The following is an 18,268-nucleotide window of genomic DNA, read 5'->3' on the forward strand; positions in this document are numbered from 1 at the left end:
GCCCCGGGGACAGATCGACTGCGTACATGCCTGCCCCTCCTGCCTACACTCACCCAAGATATCTATCTATCCGCCTACGCATCTATCCTGTTCGGCTCAGGGCTGCATATGTAATTTACGTCTAGAATGCGCGTCGGGACAGGCCCGTCGTGCTGGTCATAATGTGTTGAGCGGACTCTAGCCTGGGATATATGTTTTTTTTCTTCTTTCTTGGTTGGGAGCAGCGCGGGATGCGGGACGACCGGAGGTGATTTTCCAAAAGGGGGTTGCCAGAGAGGGGTGAGAGGGAGGAAAGGGTCGGACGTCGGTGTACGCGTATATATCGACACACCCCTGCATGATCGGTTTCCTCTCAGTAGAGGCATCGGCTGCACTTAGTCCCCATGTGTTGTAATAGTACTATGGATGAGCCGTAATCTATCATCATTCCGTCCGGCTACCCATCGCCCAGCTGTGAGCCGCTAACTATATAGTATCTATGTGAACGTGGGTTGAGAGCACGAGTTGCGCTTTTGTCTTGCCGTTTCCTCTCACGCTCGGCCCGCCGCCTTGACCATCCCTACTGCAACTGTTCTCGCAAGAAGCCACTTTATCCTTTCCTTTTTCATACAAAAATGAATAGACGGACGTGTTAGACGGGAGCTGTTGACCCAACTAGTCTCGTGCCGCCCTGCGCTTTGGGGCGGAAGAAGAACGGCCTGCTTTTACGTCCCTGTACACGAAGGGAAGAGAAGGAAACGAGATGGGAAATCAAATTCAAAGATTCGATAACACCACAGTCCACAAGGAACCCCCTACCAAGCCGGAACTCCCCTCCATGACGTCGACTAAAGGAACAAAGCTAATGCAGGCAATCAATGTCACCATCAGCCATCGGGCGAAACCGCGAGAAAGGCGTGGTGGGACAGGGATATGTGAAGACCATCTATGATCGACGTGGATACTCGTGTCTCAGCTACGCCGTTCTAGCCCTTCCCGGACGCCATACCGCCGTGGCGTTGGCCATACCAATTATTCTACTCGGACAGGATCCTTACTCCCGTTAGGCGTGCAGCAGTGGCCGCATTCCTAGTGCGCGTCCTCGGCTTCGGCCTCGGTGGCACCCCCGGTCTTGCGGGCGGCTATCCGGCGCTCCTCGGCGGCGACCATGTCCTTCCAGAGGTCCTGGCCCTCGTACTCTTCCTTGTGGACGCGCTTCTCGATGATGTTCTTGTGCTCCGGGTCGTTGGGGTCGATGACCTTGATGGTCTCCCAGCGGCCGGTGCCGTTCTTGGCGTCGGCGGTCTCGAAGACGGCACTGGCGACGAGGACGGCGAGGGTGAGGCCCTGGGCGTAGACACGCGCCTGGACGAGCTTCTGCGACGTGCTCAGGTACCGGTTGCGGCCGACGAGGCCGAGGGCGATGGCCATCGATGCGACCCAGGACGCGAACACGATGGAGTAGCGGTTCTGGCGGCCCCAGGTGGTGAAGCGCTCCCAGCCCGTCTCCTGCTGGCGCAGCAGGTCCTGGGCGCGCTGGGCCTCGTCCACGTAGAAGTTCATGGGGTTGTTGGCGCGGTGGAACTCGTTCGAGTAGCGTTCGGCGTTGACGATGGCGCCGAACGTGCCGGTCGAGGTGACGAGGAAAGCGCGGAAGGGGACGGTTAGCGATCGGAAGGCGGAATACCGCCGCGACGCAGCGATGACACCGACCAACCCGGCTCCGAGGCCGAGGCCACCGCCGATGAGGCCGCCGGTGAGCACCTCCCGGTAGTGGGCTCGCTCTTCTTCTGGCGAGATAATCTTCATGATTGCGGGTTGCGATTCGTGTGACTCGCGTGCTCAGGTACAGCTATGCAAAGAAGACTCCAGTCACAGTGATCTTGATTTAGGGGACGACGCGACGAGAAGAAGAGCTGGGCATGGGTATTTTGTGCTGACGACGTTGATGTTCGGTTGGTCAATGGGAACGGCGGGGTTGTCCTAACCGTCCTAACCGGAAGGGGGGGTATCGACTAGAGCCCGTCGCTTTGTTACGCTGGCGTTATCGCAGGCTGCACTGGATGTCAACAGGGTGGTTCGGTTTGCATCTGCGTAGGATGCGGCGCCGAAGGGAGGGCGAGGTTGTGGGAAGACGGAGAAGAAAAGAGAGAGGCGAGACGGGGGAAGGGAGTTGAGGTATATGAGATGAGGTAAGGTTGCGAACAAGCACGAGGCAACTGATGACGATTTTTATCCAGGCGAGTTTTCGGGATCTCAAAGAAGTGGTTCTTAGTAACGCAATAATACCCCGTACGCAGGGTTGAAAAAAAAGTTTAAGTTTTTAAGTTAAGTTTTTAGAAAAATTTCTTAAGTTAAGTTAAGTTTCTATTTTCAAAAACTTTTTTAAGTTAAGTAAGTTTTCATTTTTAAAAACTTAAGTTAAGTTAAGTTAAGTTTCGTTAAAACTTAACTTAAAAACTTTTTTTTACAACCCTGCCCGTACGCGCAAGGGTACATATGCCTATGTATATACCTCACTCGGGTGCTTAGCAGCTGGTAGGGCGGGATGTAGGTACCTGAGGGCGCGTGGAGAGTGCCTATGCACACATACCTACCTATCTCCAGCACATAGGTGTGCCTGTGTATATACACGTAAATTTCCCTCCTTTTCTTCCTGGTATTTTTTTTTTTTGGATTGCTTAATAATTTTTATCTTCGCGTTCTCTCTCCCTTTCGTCCCGTGGAGAAAGTCGGAGCAGGATCCTGAGCCCATCCGATGGCACGTTCTCCGCCCGTTTTCGCCCATTCTCTGCCCGGCTGGTACGATCCCCCCCCGGTGGCCGGTGGCTAGTTCGGCCAGAGCAAATCCCGAATTATTGCCGCCAGCTGGCTATATCAGCTGGTAGCTATTACGTAGCCGGCTGTGGCGTCGGCCACAGTCTCACCCCCCCTCGCGGGACGCGGCAGACGGTGTTCCAGCCACATTCCTGCAAAGTGGCCTAGTCCCCTTCGGGCAAGGCTGGGTCGTCCGCTCCTCGCCGTTTGGTCGCCGTTGCCCAAGACCTCTCGGGCTTTGGCTGGGGTAATTTGGTCGTTGGTCCACTAACTCGGCCTCTTCCGCCCGACAAACCGACAAATGTGCTCAGTGGCCACCCCGCTAAACACTGCCTGTTCTATTCTCTCTCACCTGCTGTTGTGCCTATTTTTGGGCCTATCCTCACTGCCGACTTCTGCCTCTCCCTGTCTCCCTTCGCACACCCTAGTCTATACGGGGTCTTGGTGCCGTTGTTAGGCGTCGGCTAATGGGCGCTTACACACCGTCGTCGTATCCCACCTGTAGCCCGCCTAGTCCGCTTGCTGTTAGTAGGCATAGCATAGCACGGCATGTGCATGCATACCTACCTCCTATATATCCCCCATCCTCCTGATCAACTTGAAGCAAAAGTCCCTACCGTCGGTGGTATAACGGATTCCTGTAGCGAGTTCGGGCACCACAGGGAGGAAGGGGACGGAGGGCACGCGACAAAGCCCCCCTCCGGCGCCAGTGAGAAAAATCAGACGACCAATGACTCGATGGGGAGCTCAGCTTATGGCTCCGGCAAAGGCATTGGTCGTGTCGACAAGGGCCTCTCGCCTTACGTAGCTAAATCGATCCTACCTGTGGACTGGCCTGTCGTGTCATTGTCGTCGTCGTCGTCGTCAGGTGGCCAACCCCTCCTTATCGTATTCCCCCGCCGCCCGAGGAGAAGCGACATTCTCCATTGGAACCCCCTGAGCCGAGCCAGTCCCCGATCCCGCCTCCGATCCGAGTTGGCGCAAGGATGTACGATTATCATGACATTTGGCGTTTGCACGCGCTTTCTCGGATCAGGGCCGAGGACGGACTCGGCGTGGACACCTCGCGGGTGGGAGACCATCCCGTCTGGTCGGACTCGAGAGGCGCGAAGGGGAGGTCAGGTGGACAGATGGTATTGCCCCGACCTGGCCTGCCCCCGACCTGCGGAATACGGTCGACCAATCGGCACGGTATCCTTACTTATCAAGATCTGAATACCGGAATCGCCGCATCTGCATGGCGAGTTCGCACAGGTCTACGCCTACACATACACGAGCACGCGCACCGCGCATATAGGTAGGTATATGCACAGCGTACGCGCACACGTACACACGTACATCGGAAAAAAGGACCCAAATGCTATGCACCGGCGCATTCGGCGATGGCGCCAGGTCCGCGGGGAACCGCCGGATCGTAAGCTCCCAGGGGATGTGTGCGCATGTTGACAGGCCCGGTCGCTTCCGCGCCTTTCGTGATCCATCAGTCCCGTCCGTCAACCTGGCGGTGACAGATCATGCGCGTCGTAGTAAGGTACATACCTAGGCATCAGCCGTGTGTCCGTTTGTGCCTGGACGGATGTGCATCCTAGGTAGGTGCGTGGACAGCATCGCACCGTGTATCACGTGCGGTGACCGGCAGCTTGGCGTCGCCTCGGGTTGGCGCCCCTCGTCGGTTTGGTATCGGTGTGCGCCTCGCGCGCTCGCTTCGACCCGCTCCCGAGTTGCGAGCTGGCAGGTTGCAGTTTTTTATGCATGGGGGCCACCGTTACCGCCTTATCGTTTGTATACTGGCGTGTGTGTGGTGGGTGGCTGGGTGGGTGTGTGGTAGACATGTATGTGTGGTAGACGTATATGTGTGATAGGTAATAGGTGCGTGAGTATGTAGGTGTGTGTGTGAGTGTGTGTGTGAGTGTGTGTGTGAGTATGTGATGGATCGTGAGGATGAGTGAATGAATGGGCGAGCGGGCGAAGGGGTGTGTGGGCCTTCGTCGCAAGGCTCGGTTAATGGTGACGCGACGATGCTGGTAGGCCATGGCCATAAGTTCTGGAAGGCTTCCCTCCCCCTGCCTCATCGGCGCGTGATCCCAAACATGCGGTTGCTGCCCTACGTAGCGTGGAAGTGCGGTGCTAAGGGGGGGCTAGGGGGGGGGTGTGACGGAAGTGAGGAAGACGACCAAGACGAAGAAGACGAAGACGACCAAGACACCCGACCTAACCCCATTGGCGACATCCAGCGCGCGCATTTCCACGCCGGCGGCGGAGCGTGCTTTGATAGGTGGGCATTGAGAGATCTAATAATAACTGGCCGAACGTACTCATATATATGCATACCACGAAGAACCTGGGCCGTAAGATGACCGGCCCTGCCCAGTCAATCACCTACCTATGTAACATCACCAGCACTTGGGTACGCACACTTACTCATAGGGACCCGTCGGTCGCCCGAGGGACCTTAGCCAAAGGAAGAGAGACCAGATACGATGAGATAAGAATGGAGTAACAGCGACATGAGCCAAGCCGACGGCGCGGCCGGACGGCCAACGATCGCAGTCTCGCCAGAGCCATGCCGTCGTGGTACCGTCATTGCGGGCGGCCGTCGTCGGACACGAGCTTAATTAATACCTACACGCATGTTGTAGTCCATATTAGGTATTTGCCCACCTACCGACCAACCTACGAGCATGTATTCTTGTGCTTGGTAGGTCGCGGGCGCAGATAATAGGTAGGTATACCTATCATGCCTCGAATACCTATCCACCGTATTAACGACGATAACATGTCAATATACCTATACCTAGGTAGGTAGGTATAGCCAGGTGGCGCCTACGTCTTCATGCCCCCGCTCGGAGACGCCTCGAACGCGGCAAGCCATCTTCTGCCCCAGGGAATCCATGACCAAACAATAATAATAGTGAAACCAGAAGACCACAATTCCGACCAGCCTCTCCCACGCTGCTCTGCGTATACCTACCTACCTAACCTACCTAATGCTCCCAGCATACGCTAGAGCCACCGCGCTCGCCGTCTGCCTGCCGCGAGCCCGCCAGCTCAACAATGCGGTGACATGGACTAGGTACGTCTGCTTGCTGCAGAATTGGCGTTCGACCGTCGGCCGTAGCGCCGTTCCCACGCAGCCCTCTCTCGGTGCGTGTCGCTCGTCCCGCCCGTGCCCTCGGTGAGGGCCCGCTCGTCGCTCGCCAGCTAGTTTGCTTCGGCCTTCTAGAACCCTGAGAGGGAGAGGGAGAGGGTTGTTGTTGTTGTTTGTATCCCCACCGTCGGTTTGAAAAGGGGACGGAGGAGGGACCAGGGTCGCGAATCGGGAGATGGAGGAAGAGAAGGTGGTTGCGATATAGCACCTCGCTCATTGGTCGGGCCTCGGAGGCGACAGGGCGAAGACACGGAGAGTGGCTGTTCGTGATGAGGCTCGCGGCTTGCAGCTCCGCGACTTGCCACTTCACGGTAATCGATGCGTACATATTGAGTATACACAGGTTAAGCCTCCTCCTATACCGCCCTGCAGGGTCCCGCCCGCTCCGGGTGGCGAGGAAGAGGACCAAGCCAATGTGTGAATCTGTGTGTCGCATGTAGGTAGGAAGTACGTAGGCATACGCAACTCCTTTCTTGTTCTGTAGACTCCTCCGAGGTAGCCTACTCAACACCTAGCCTACTCAACACCCAACAACATCGGCCAGACAAAGAGAACGGTTTCGAGCCTGGCAGGGGACCCCGAGAGCCAAGAGCCACCAATCTAGAATCCCGACCCCGGCGGATTAGCTTACGTATGTAGGTATGTACTTAGTAGGTAAATGCAGCACGTTCCCACCCAAACGTAGACTAGACATAAAATGTCCAAGTGGAGTGACGCTATGTAAGGGCAATCGAGGCGATCTCGACAACTGGTTGAGAGGAGGAGCTGCACGTATTGATGTATCTACCTGGGTATATCTACCTGGGAGTCAGGTATACCTATAATATGGCGCCAGGGGAGGGGGGAAAGCCAGGGAAATGCGGGACGACCAAGGCTCTCGAAGGCGGGAATATGGCCCCATCGCGTCGTACGCAGTTATCTATGTACACTCCCATTTCAGGGTCCCAAAGCACCGAGGCGTGTATCACAGAACAAGCGGCGGCGGCGACGAGCCTTACGGGTAGGGGACATGAGCGAGCGAGTGAATCCGCGCCCGACCGGATTCCGGCCGCGGGCGCCATTCGTCACACGTAACACCACGCCATGGCGGTGGAGGAGGGGAGGGATCAGCAGGAGGATGAGGTCGAGAAACAGAGGACATCACGGCGTTCGCTTGACGGCGTCCGCGATTGGGCACGGCAATTCGATCTTCCCACCACGGCGGGCAAAAGGCGGTGTACGTTGGCCGTGAGTGAGAAGCGTCATCTCCGCCGTGCGCCGTACGGCAAGGCGAGGTTGTAAATGTAGGTAGTTGAATAGTGACTTTGGGGTTCGGATCCGGCGAAGGCGCTGCAACAGTGATATGCCTATTACCTATTTCTGTAGGTACATTTCACACGCACATCACGGCATATACGCGCACTTACGCCTCTATAATATACGTACGTAGGAATCCATCGGGCGCTGATGTCAGATGGTTATTCTGGAGGCGACAGGTGCGACGATAAGTCCGGAGAAATGCATACCATCCTTAGTTCGGTGGAAAGGGAGCGAGAAGAAAAGGAGATACATACCTATGCGGTAAGCAGGTGTGAGAGCGTGTAAGTGATGACAGCATCCTAAACCTGCTCGGGACATGCGGCCGGCAGGTATGGTTCTCCTCAGCTACCACTAGCGTTATTAATCTCATTTTATTAATATTCGCCTGTCTACCGCGAGTCTATGCGGATGAGAGTTCACACCGCCTTGAACCTGGAGTAGAAGCGGATGAAGAAAGTTGGTGATAACCGGATGAGCTAGCTAATACCTCCTGGCGACAGCCGAGCAAGCGAGTTTTCCCAAGCCAGTGGGAAAGTGGGAAGCCCGGGGACGAGGGACGGGGGAGAGGGGGCGGGGATTGATCATCAAGCCTCATCTCTCTCATCATGGGCCTATCCTCGTCTCAGCCCTCACTTTCGTCATAAGTGCAAAACTTGCGGTCTATGCTTGGGCGCCAACGTATGTGTGTGAACGTACACAGACGTTGCACATGTATGGGAGGACATCACTAAAAGGACCGGGAAACATGATATTATTTCCCCCTTTCCCGCGATCGGAAGATCGACACAGAGGGAGATCGATCAAGTCGCACTATTCATATTGCTTGCTGGCGCTGATGCTGCTGATTCCTTCCTCTCCTGCTCACCCCCTGCCGCAACTGAGACCGAGCGGGAGGAAATCCGGGCACGGTGGCTTCTCTCGGGAATTACAGAGGCCACAAGAGAGTTCCTGCGGGCTAATTATGCCGCTCCGCCGCGGATGGCTTGGCCGTCGCACAGCAGCGAGTAGAGCTGGTCAGAGGCGTGGTGAAGCTAATAAGACTGTAGGTAGGTATGTAGTGTAAGTGCTAGCGCGTTGGTGCATGATAGTGAGGAATGGGTGTGAGTATGTCTAGGAGGCAAGGTAACCCGTAAGCCTAACATCATTAGGACACCTCATCTCCGTCTTCCTCGTCTCATCCTCCTCCGTGTATGCATGCATAAGGTACGTACGTACACATGTTCTCTTCTAGGTATCAGGTAGATAGAATGGCAGATTCCTTTATACCTTATACCTAGTAGGGGGATGCAGGTATCTCCCGACCGGCACAAGGGACCGTTTGCTCTCGGCTACTCCTCGCCATACCAAGACAAAATAAAGAGAGACAAGAAAACACCCGAGGCCGAAGAGCCGGGAAAATCTCGCTGCTCTCTTTTCAGCTGGGGCCGTGATGAGGCTTTAACACCATTCAACCAGAGAGCTGAACGTCGTAGAAAAGCTCAAACAAGGGGAGGCAATGGGATGCCATGGGTCCCCATTAACCCCCCCCCCCCCCATCACCCACAACCCTGGCGTTGAAACCCTACCTACCTATTTAGGCAATCGGCTCCATGATACCGATGTTTGCCAGTCCGGTCCGCACGGACGCCAAGATCCAAAGTTGACCATCGCAGAGGGCGCGGCTTGGCTGTCCGCAGGTTAGGGTAAGCATCCCTAGGTAAGCATGCTACGTAGCACGTTAAGTAGCATAGAGAGATTAGTACAGACCTATCTAAATACCTAAAGTAGCATGTCTATATAGGTATGTAGACGTCGAGGCACAGATGGGTAGGAGAGACATGTGAATTGGGTATAGGGACAGATTACCAGCGGCGTCGGGTGGGACGCCGGTTAGGTTACAGGTGTGCCATGCCTCACATATATACCCACCTTTGCATATGTCGAAGGCGACCACTCGGTCCAAGATGGGTTACCTAGGCAGGAATGCTAGCGCTGGTCTGCGAATCTTCTTCGCGTCTTCCAGTCTCGGGTGCTTGGCAATCCTGTCGCGTGGGCAGCTATATCACCAAGTACCTACTAGGTATATAACACCTAGGCATATACCTCCTTTCCACTACAGTGTCCGAGGTACCCACATACGGGCGCCTCGATCGGATTCATCATCGATTGGCGGTAGCAGGAGGGGAGTGGGAGAAGGTAGAAGGAAGACGACGAGAGAGGCAGAGAACACGCGGCTGAGTCGAGTCGAGAGAGGCATGTGATTGCAGGTGAGTCCGACGAGGCGCGTAATAAAACCCGAAACGGGGTAATATCTGGCGAACCGTCGCGATCCGCCGACGAGAAACCACCTATTTGCACACAAGCCCGCTGACAACTTAGACACCATCTACCTCACTTGCTTGTAGGTATAGGTAGGTAACTAGCCCAGCACTTATCGCCATGCTGCTTGTGGGCACAATACCGTGCAGCTGGTCTGGAAAGCAAGAGAGGGAGAGAGACATACAGTTGTAGGGTTAGAAACTTAGGTCCCGATTGCGTTGGTCGGCGTGCCAACGAACATGTATGCGACCTGCAGTGCTGCGCGAGCAGTAGGAAAGCATCACATCACAATGTATATGCCCGACCTGCCTTCGCGATACCACCATTCCGCGATGAGTCGGGAAGGCTACCGCCACTACTTCCCACTGTTACTCCCGCCACCGCTGTCTGCTGATGGCCGCATCGTGTTGCAATCTGTACGTGAGAACGAGCTTATACGGCTGATTTATACTGCCATTCAACCCCCCGAGTCATGCCTGCGGGCACGCATCCCGCCTGTCACCCTGCCGTGCATGCCGCTTACTAGCAGCCAACAGGAGAGGCCAAATCCGTTGCCGTCTTATCTATTACAGATCGTGTCTGCCAATCGACGCGTAGTGGTTATATGGACGTAATAGACCTATATACCTATATACCTATATATACATACGCCTATATGCACCTGTGTGCGTGTGTGTGCGCGTGAATGTACATAGGTAGGCATGCCTCAGTAGTGATAGTACCGAGGGGTAGGTTATGCCGCACGACAGCGAAAGTCTACCGCGTGCATCAACCCGTCAGTCTAGCGCGGCGTCCATGGTTTAAGCATGGGGATGAATCTAATTGCAGTAGACTGGCTTGCTAAATAGTAATAATGCGTGATGGTAAAAGGATGAGGAGAAGAAGAGAGGCAGAAGCGACCCAGAATCCAGACGCGAATCGATAACGCTGGGCGAGCGGAAGCCTTGTTCGAGCCATCCAGGGGACCCTGTCGGTTTCATCCACACGCATCGGCTTGCCTCAATCGGCTCCCAATCGCCTGTCGCCCAACACGCCTAGACCTTAATTCCCTTACGAGACTTGACGTTGGGGGGTGCAACCTCGAACCAGCTATGCGAGTTTCACACCCTCTCTCTTCCGACGCTTCGGTTGGGATATTACGGGGATACATACGAATACATGGCAGTTATCGATCGTATCGTGATGCGCACGACTCTACATATAGGCAGAGAGAAGAAGGAAGAAGATGGATAAGAAGGAGGGAGGGAGGGAGGAAAAGGCACAGCGAAACCCACACCAGCAAGCGACAAGAAATAATGAAGACGGGTGAAGAATGAACCGCGTGAATGCCGACGAGAAACGAGTTCGGTCCGCTTCTACACGTAGAGCCAGAGCCGGAGCCGGAACTAGAGATAGCTGGCTCGTCGAAGGCCGTTTGTTTCAACCCTGGAGGAGGAGGTGACACAAGACCTGACTGCTCATACGTCGTATGGGACTTTGGGACCGCGTGCGCAGTAGGTATAGTAGGTACTATGTCGAAACAAACCTCGGGAGGAGTCTTTGCCATCCCTGCCCGCGGTCGCGGATTGTCGGTTATCGAACGGCTTTTCTGGGGTGACGAAAATGGGACATCCAGATGTGTGTGTATGCACACACATGCCTCTCCCTTTTGCATACCGAGGTACAGTAGGCACATACATTGACTAGACGCACATCACATCGATAACCGACAGTGAGACATGGCCACCTATCCACCCACACACCACCCACACGCATACACATACACATACACATAGTTGTATATACCTATATATATTCACACACGGACGCGCACGCGTAGGCACATACGCAAAGGGTGCAGTACCTAGGCGGGTATGCAGGTATGCAGGTATTGTGTGCGCATGCCCCCCACACTCCCTCGCAATCCCTCGATCCCCAAAGTCTTTTCCCCGGCGACGGGGCCCATTCGTCACCCATCACCAAAACTGACGATACCTGCTCGCTACGGGCGTCTGATGATCGGTACCGGTGGAGTTAGCCCAGCGGGCTCCAGTCGCAAGGGTACCGTGCACGAAGACACCGGACGTACGTCTTCTTCGTTCCCACTTATACCTACCTTGCCTGCCTCTAGGTCTCATAGCGACAATGGCTGCCTCTCCGTGTCCAGCCCACCTTGGGAGTTCACCTATCGGTAGCACATCGCGTAGGGTACGTATATGAGCAGGTACACACACCATATTGTCGGTCGGGATACTCTGTACATGCCGGGCGATGTTGAGAAGACGCTGGGACAAACATTCCCTCCGTACCCCGGTCCCAGGAAGTCCAGGTGACACGGGACCGCAACAGAGAGACGATAGCAGGATGGACGGGCGTTAGCATTGACATTGGCGGTTTAGGCTCATGTAATTAGCGAGTAGCTCGGTGACAATCTCAGATGTGCTTAGCGTTGCACGAACTGGTCTCGTCCTATCGCGCGTGCCCGAAATGTAATAGAGCCTGTTCCATAGACCTTGTCACGTATGGTATATCCCGGGTCGTTGAGCGGGAGGGCCAAGGGTAAGGTAGGCAGTGAGTCTACTCATACTTCCGACGAAGGTAGGTAAGGAATATCCGCAGCTTAGTTGCTCTCTAATTAACTCCAAGTTAATTGTCGGGTCTGATTGCTCGTGTTAGACAGCCCACGCTTTCCGCCTCTGCGCAGCAGTAAGTACAGAATTACATCACAGGCTGTGTTGTAGGTATTGTGCATCGATCGCGTTGAAGTACGCAGATGCATCCTGCATGCCCACGCATACCGAACTTACCTGCACACAACCTCTCGTCTCTGCCCTCTCTCTCTCTCTTCCCTCTCCCGTCCGTCCTCTCCCTCTCCGAAACCCTGCAGCCCACGATTTCGGCATTGCGACGGCGTAATCGCGGCCGGCGACGAGGCTCCCCTCGAACCAAACCACCACCACTACAACGCTCCCTCGACTGGCCGACTCCCTTGCGCCTGTGCGCGCGTTCCTCCGTCTCTCTCACCCCTTACCCCGGCGTCATCTCACCCTAGCCGGCTCCGTCCCCGTCGACATCCACCCATTCATCCGTCTGGGTTAGATGTTGTGTGACCTCTCGCGATAGGAGATGCTGCAGGATCTGACTAAGTCGTAATTTTGATAACACGCCAGCAGGCGCGCCAGCGTCGACGGCGATCTCGACGCTCCGGGGACTTACTTGCCTGCACCCGCTCGCCCCCATCGACCTCCCTAGATCAACTCTCCCGCTTCTCCCGTTTCCGCGTCGGCATTCTCTCCGCCAGAACGGGATTCCGACCTTTGGGGTTACGAGCTGCCCTGATCCGGCTCCGAGATCCTTTCGAGAGCTGCTAGAGCGACGGCGCGACGACACCTCACTTCCCGTGTTTCGCATCCACCCCGCGGCGAACTCTAGCGCCAGGCGGGCAAAAGCCGAGCTAATCCCACCTCGGCTTCATCTTCACATCGTGCACACGACGTTGGCGGGGGCGTTGCTCTCTGCCTTGGTTTCCTCAGCGGAGCCTCCCGATCGCGGCCTGCGTACATTATCGTTGTTATCAATACCCTGGCACGCTCCACGGCAAGTCCGGGAAGAAAGTCTCGTGTTTCGTGCTTCGGAGTCATTCTATAGGGTCCCCCCTTTTGTAAGTGGCGTTGGTGCGCGGCACACCGGCGTCGTACTTATTACTGCTTGACTCATCCTTCGGGATCTCTTCGCCAACCCGGCAACCTTGGCTGTCTTACCGGCCACCGGAACTGCGCTCTCTACCTGCTTCACCTGCCTTGTCTCCGGTCTCCTAGAGACTCTTCAGTATCTGCCTGGGTCTACCTGCCAACCTCTCTCGCTCGGCTTAGGTGCACGGCTTTGCTCGGGTCATCACGTCGGAATCCCTCCCAGCTACCCCGACGCACCTACGTCACCGCAGCGATCACCAACCTGGCGCCCCCCCCCCCCCGGTAGACCGTACAGTGCTAGTTTCGGCCCTAGTCTGGACCGCCGGCAACGATTGTGATCGTGGGTATTGACCGCATTGATCACATTTCAGCTCTACCACGTACGGTAATACCTCCTCGCGTCGACCCGTACAAATTACGTGCATACATAGGGCGTGGCCCGTAGCATACAATACCTACCTACGTACTGTGCACGCGCGCCCACAACGCACACAACTCACGCACGCACGCACGCACGCACAAGTATCACATTCATCCCATATCCATACCTACCTACATACCTATATACCTGAGGGTATACCTGCCGAATCTTTTTCCACACGCGACATCCCACGACGAGGCACACGCTCACTCCCATTCCTGTGGTCGCATGGGAGACTCGTGGCACGGCAGTCTGAGACGAAACCCACGGTAGGACCTTGGCATCCAGGTCAGCTAGCTCTGCGGTTGGGCTCTCATCCTCGGTGTAAGTCAAGCGCCTCTTCTTAGGTACGTATTGGTCTCCGTCCCTGTCTCTCCCTGTCCTTTACCCGCCCTGCCCTGCACGCTGCACACGGACGTGCCGTAACGCATCATGTATATATATACATACCTACGCACACGTATACACGCCTACCCGCTACTGGGCCGATGGGACGTATACGTCAATGTACGTGTGTGTACGCGCGCAGACTCGCACGCTCGCTCGCACGCACCACCACGCACACCACGCACACCACGCACACCACGCACACCACGCACACACCATAAGTTGATGGTGATGGTATAAGAGCCCTGGTTGATGATGCTATGTGGTGATGTATACGTACCTCCGTACCGCCTCTCGGTCTTGCCTCTTCGTACCTGCCTCCAGCTGGAGCGGTCCAACTTGGACCGAACCGGGAAGGCATGCCCTTGGATTCGTCCCTCCCCTCCCATCATCGCTCCATCTGTCGCAGTCCCTCCCCCCCACCTTGCCGCCCCTTCCCAGGTATTCGTTAGCCCCCTCGCCCAAGTCCCAAGTCAGTTCCTTCCGCCGTTCACAGGCTAGGCGCCTTCCATCTCGCCCGCCCGCTGCAGGTGCCATCCACGCCAGCTGCGCACATGTACCACATGTACCGCATGCACAGGCCCTAGGTACATAACCTCGGTGGCGTCCCCGTGGGCGCATACATTGCTCTGGCTAGCTCGGGTACATCGACCGGCTATATCTGCCCAAGTTGGGTACATCCCTCCATCACCCGTCGTCGCATGCATCCCATGTTCCCACGCCCGTCCCCACCCACGTACCAGCGGATGTACCAGCACATGTCCTCTGGGCCGTGTTACGTACCTGCAATTGGCCCTCTGCCCCAGCTGCAGCGGTGCATCGATTCGTACCTACCAAATCTAACTCGCGGGCTAGCCTAGCCTAGCCTCCCCCATGTACCACTATTGCCACACCTACACTAACCTCGAGTTTCTGGACGGCAGGCCGTTTGCCATCTTCAACCTCGACCTCGACCCGTCTCCGGCTTCTCTATCATCCCCTCCCGACCGCTCTACTCTCCCTACTTATTTCCTCATTATTTCCGACGTCTGCCGTCGCCGTCCCCAGTCTTCCCTGGCTGCTCTTCCGCCGTCTCGCGCGCGGACAGCGTCCCCTTCTACATAATACCTCCCCGTGTCCCTCGTCGGTCCAGGGAGCGAGCAATCGTCAATCCTCACCACGGCGGCCCCGTTTGGTATAGCGAAACCCGCCGGCTCAGCAACTGCGGTTACACTCCCCAGCACCTACAGACGCACATACATATGTCCATCCGTCCATTGATCCATTGATCCATCCGTCCACCCTCCGCCCGCATCCCAACCCATCCACCCCCCTCATCCACCCATCCATCCGCACATACCTACCTGCCTACATATGTATACGTAGTGTACACTCCGATACATCGTCCAAGGGCACCAACCAGAGCCGACCAAGCCCAAGACCGCCCCCTCCAAGGACCGAGGACCAGGAAGACCATACCAGGGTCGACTCCACTACAGCCCTCTGCCAATCATGAAGGGGGGCGCCCTGGGCCGGTGGTTAACAGGTACGACACGTACCCCATCCCCAGCGATTAATGACACCGAGCATCCGTTTAGCAGCCGCAGCAGCGCCGAGAATACCAACAATAATAATTCGGGTTCAGGCCCTGCGCCTGGCTTGACTGCCGCTGCTTCTGCTGCTGCCTCTGCCACCGCTACCGCCGCTGTCGCTGCCGCTACTGGTGCTACCATTACTACGACTACTACGACCACTGCTGCTCCGACACCAACTTCTTCACACTCACTTACTTCGCCGTCTCCCTCGCCCCAACCTGCGACCCCCGACGATCAATTTGGTACTGTTCCCGGTCCCAGCAACTATTTTGTGCCCACCGCTGCTGTCGCTACCGTCAGCGCTTTTGTGTCCGCATCCGCATCTGTACTTCCCCCGCCGTCCAAGCCAATAGACATCGCGACCGCGACCGCAGCGCCAAAAATCCGCACCTCCATATCCACGTCGCCCCCTCCAGACCAGAACGGCAATCCCGCCGGCGCCGACATCTTCCAGCTGGACATACACGGCGACGTCGAGATGACCACCGGTCCTGCGCTCGACTCGGCCGTCGGCCGCAGTCGCCAGGACTCCTTCGTCAGCGCCGGGCCCAAGCCCATCTCGATGATTAATCCGAATCGCGAACAGGCTAATCGCGGTCGCCGAGAGAGCCTCGCAGGCAGTTTTGTGAACGGCGGTATGAGTTGGGGTGGAGCCTCGGTTGGGAGTTTCATTAGAGATGAGTAAGTCGTAACCAGATTCGCCCTCATGATCGTCTGTCTTTTTTGCTGTCATCTCAATATACCGCCTATCGAGGCTGTTGTCTCGTGGCGTACCCCCCCCGCCTTCCCTCCTCTCACCCTATGGAATGATTCCGAGTTCTTTCCCCCCCCCCTCTCTTCCCCTTTTCTCTTTAGGTTGTCCGATATGTGGAATGCTCCGATGGGTGATACTAACCACTGTGTATCGCAACGGGCAGCCTCGCTATGACCGGGACCTCGCCGTACACTGGCGCGCATCAATCGCCTTCATTTCACTCTAACTCGTACATCCCGAAGATGGAGGCCGAGTACTTGCGCAATTTTGTGTGTTGCGACTTGAAGCTAGACACCATGCACGACCTTCTCCGCCATTACGAGACGGTTCATACGGGCCAGAACGCCCAGCCGAACCGAAACGGCACCGGTGTGCAGATGCCGCACAGACTTTCGATCAATAATCGACCGTCTGTACCGACGGGCGCCGGAAGGCAGGACTCGCAAGGTTACCAACACCAAGGACAGATGGGATTCGGCCAACAGAATAGGACGCTAGGAAGCAATATCGGCCCCAGTATGACCTTTGGGGGGATGCAGATGGGAAGACAGTCATCGACGTCGATGGATTCGAACGCTCAAAAACGGTCCCAGCAGCTCAACAGGATGCAGTCTAACGACGAGATGGATGCTGTCGGTGATATGGAGATGGATGATGCCGTCGGTATGATGGAAATGGACGACAGCCAGCGGACCATCCAGCAGACGAGACAGATGTTTGGACAGCAGCAGAGACCCCAGCTTCAATTGAGCAGCTCCGGATTATCGCATCAGGCGCTTCGCTCGTCGCAACCGCCGACGCCCGGCGCACCCAACTACGGGTTCCAGAACAACCCGACGGTCTCGTCGGTCAACACGCCGACCCTGACGACGCAGCAGGCCGCGCTGGGCCAACAGATGGGCGGAAGCAAGGAGGGTATGGAGATGGACTTCTCTTCCATGAGCAACCTGAACCTCACCGGCATGGGAAACTTTGATGCCACCAGCCTATCCGAGTTCTTCATCGACGACCCGGCCAAGCGCCTATATAGCCCGAATGGTGGGCCGGCAAACCAACGAGCGCTCCAGCAACAGATGGCCCAGTTCGGATTAGATGCGAGCCAATTCGGCAATATCACGGACCCGAAACACCTAGCAGCGCTTCAGCGAGCGATCGCAAACCCGGGGTCTCTGGTAATGCCTCCCGAGGAGGACAAACCGTTCAAGTGTCCGGTCATAGGGTGCGAGAAGGCATATAAGAACCAGAATGGCTTAAAGTGAGTTTTCTTTTTCCGTCTCCCCTTTTTCGGTTTATTGCCCGAGCGCGCCAATCCCGGTTTCAACGTTGTCGCTAAATCAATATATAGGTATCACAAGCAACACGGTCACCAGAACCAACAACTCCACGAGAATGGGGACGGCTCATTCTCCATAGTCAACCCCGAAACGTCGGCACCCTATCCGGGCGAGACTGGCATGGAGAAGGAGAAGCCTCACAAGTGCGAATACTGCCACAAGCGATACAAGAACCTGAACGGCCTGAAATATGTAGGTTCTCTCCCGTTCATATGATCGTCGGTGCCATGCCAATACTAACGGTCTCGCAGCACAAGCAACACTCGTCGGCCTGCGAGATCCAAGCCCAAGCAGCTAACATCCGAGCGAACCTTGCCAACAGCCAGATGTCCTTCAACATGGCAGGTATGAACCACGGGCTACCCGGAATAGGCGAGGAGATGCAGCTATAGGATTCGCTGCCCGCCTGATTATCAAGTAGCGATGGTGACGCCAGCTTCTAATCTCGAGCTGAGGCCCGACGCTGAAAATACCCAGCCGACTAGAGGTCCTAGTCCCCTCCGCATTCATTCATCGGCATAGACGCGCGTTCGTATAGACTGGATACCCCCATTCCGTGGCGACTGTACATAGCCATGATTTCCCT

At 56.1% G+C, this 18,268-nt stretch overlaps 4 protein-coding genes across 4 annotated transcripts; 2 read left to right on the plus strand and 2 right to left on the minus strand.

Annotated features, from left to right (window-relative positions):
• Positions 1–717: 717 nt before the first annotated feature.
• Positions 718–2,395, minus strand: GGS23DRAFT_48172 (uncharacterized protein). The gene has a single exon (XM_051514311.1). It carries the CDS (start codon positions 1,786–1,788, stop codon positions 1,069–1,071), a length of 720 nt encoding a protein of 239 aa, XP_051371724.1. The 5' UTR covers positions 1,789–2,395; the 3' UTR covers positions 718–1,068.
• A 711-nt stretch (positions 2,396–3,106) lies between these two features.
• On the plus strand, positions 3,107–4,213 carry GGS23DRAFT_48195 (uncharacterized protein). The gene has a single exon (XM_051514312.1). The coding sequence runs from the start codon at positions 3,346–3,348 to the stop codon at positions 4,009–4,011; it is 666 nt and encodes a 221-aa protein (XP_051371725.1). The 5' UTR covers positions 3,107–3,345; the 3' UTR covers positions 4,012–4,213.
• A 948-nt stretch (positions 4,214–5,161) lies between these two features.
• Positions 5,162–6,633, minus strand: GGS23DRAFT_567794 (uncharacterized protein). Its single transcript, XM_051516364.1, has one exon. The coding sequence runs from the start codon at positions 6,378–6,380 to the stop codon at positions 5,781–5,783; it is 600 nt and encodes a 199-aa protein (XP_051371726.1). The 5' UTR covers positions 6,381–6,633; the 3' UTR covers positions 5,162–5,780.
• Positions 6,634–16,072: 9,439 nt separating this feature from the next.
• On the plus strand, positions 16,073–18,074 carry GGS23DRAFT_605133 (uncharacterized protein; the record flags this gene model as incomplete). Its single annotated transcript, XM_051519710.1, has 4 exons — positions 16,073–16,275; positions 16,512–17,603; positions 17,694–17,874; positions 17,934–18,074. 4 exons carry the CDS (start codon positions 16,073–16,075, stop codon positions 18,072–18,074), a joined length of 1,617 nt encoding a protein of 538 aa, XP_051371727.1.
• Between the last annotated feature and the right edge of the window lie 194 nt (positions 18,075–18,268).

This window comes from Durotheca rogersii (genome assembly GCF_024521655.1).
Source record: "Durotheca rogersii strain YMJ 92031201 chromosome Unknown GGS23scaffold_10, whole genome shotgun sequence".
Lineage (NCBI taxonomy): Eukaryota > Fungi > Ascomycota > Sordariomycetes > Xylariales > Xylariaceae > Durotheca > Durotheca rogersii.

Excerpts from the sequence above, each read along its gene's own strand:
- GGS23DRAFT_48172 (XM_051514311.1), bottom strand. The coding sequence starts at position 1,788 with ATGAAGATTATCTCGCCAGAAGAAGAGCGAGCCCACTACCGGGAGGTG.
- GGS23DRAFT_48195 (XM_051514312.1), top strand. The coding sequence starts at position 3,346 with ATGTGCATGCATACCTACCTCCTATATATCCCCCATCCTCCTGATCAA.
- GGS23DRAFT_567794 (XM_051516364.1), bottom strand. The coding sequence starts at position 6,380 with ATGCGACACACAGATTCACACATTGGCTTGGTCCTCTTCCTCGCCACC.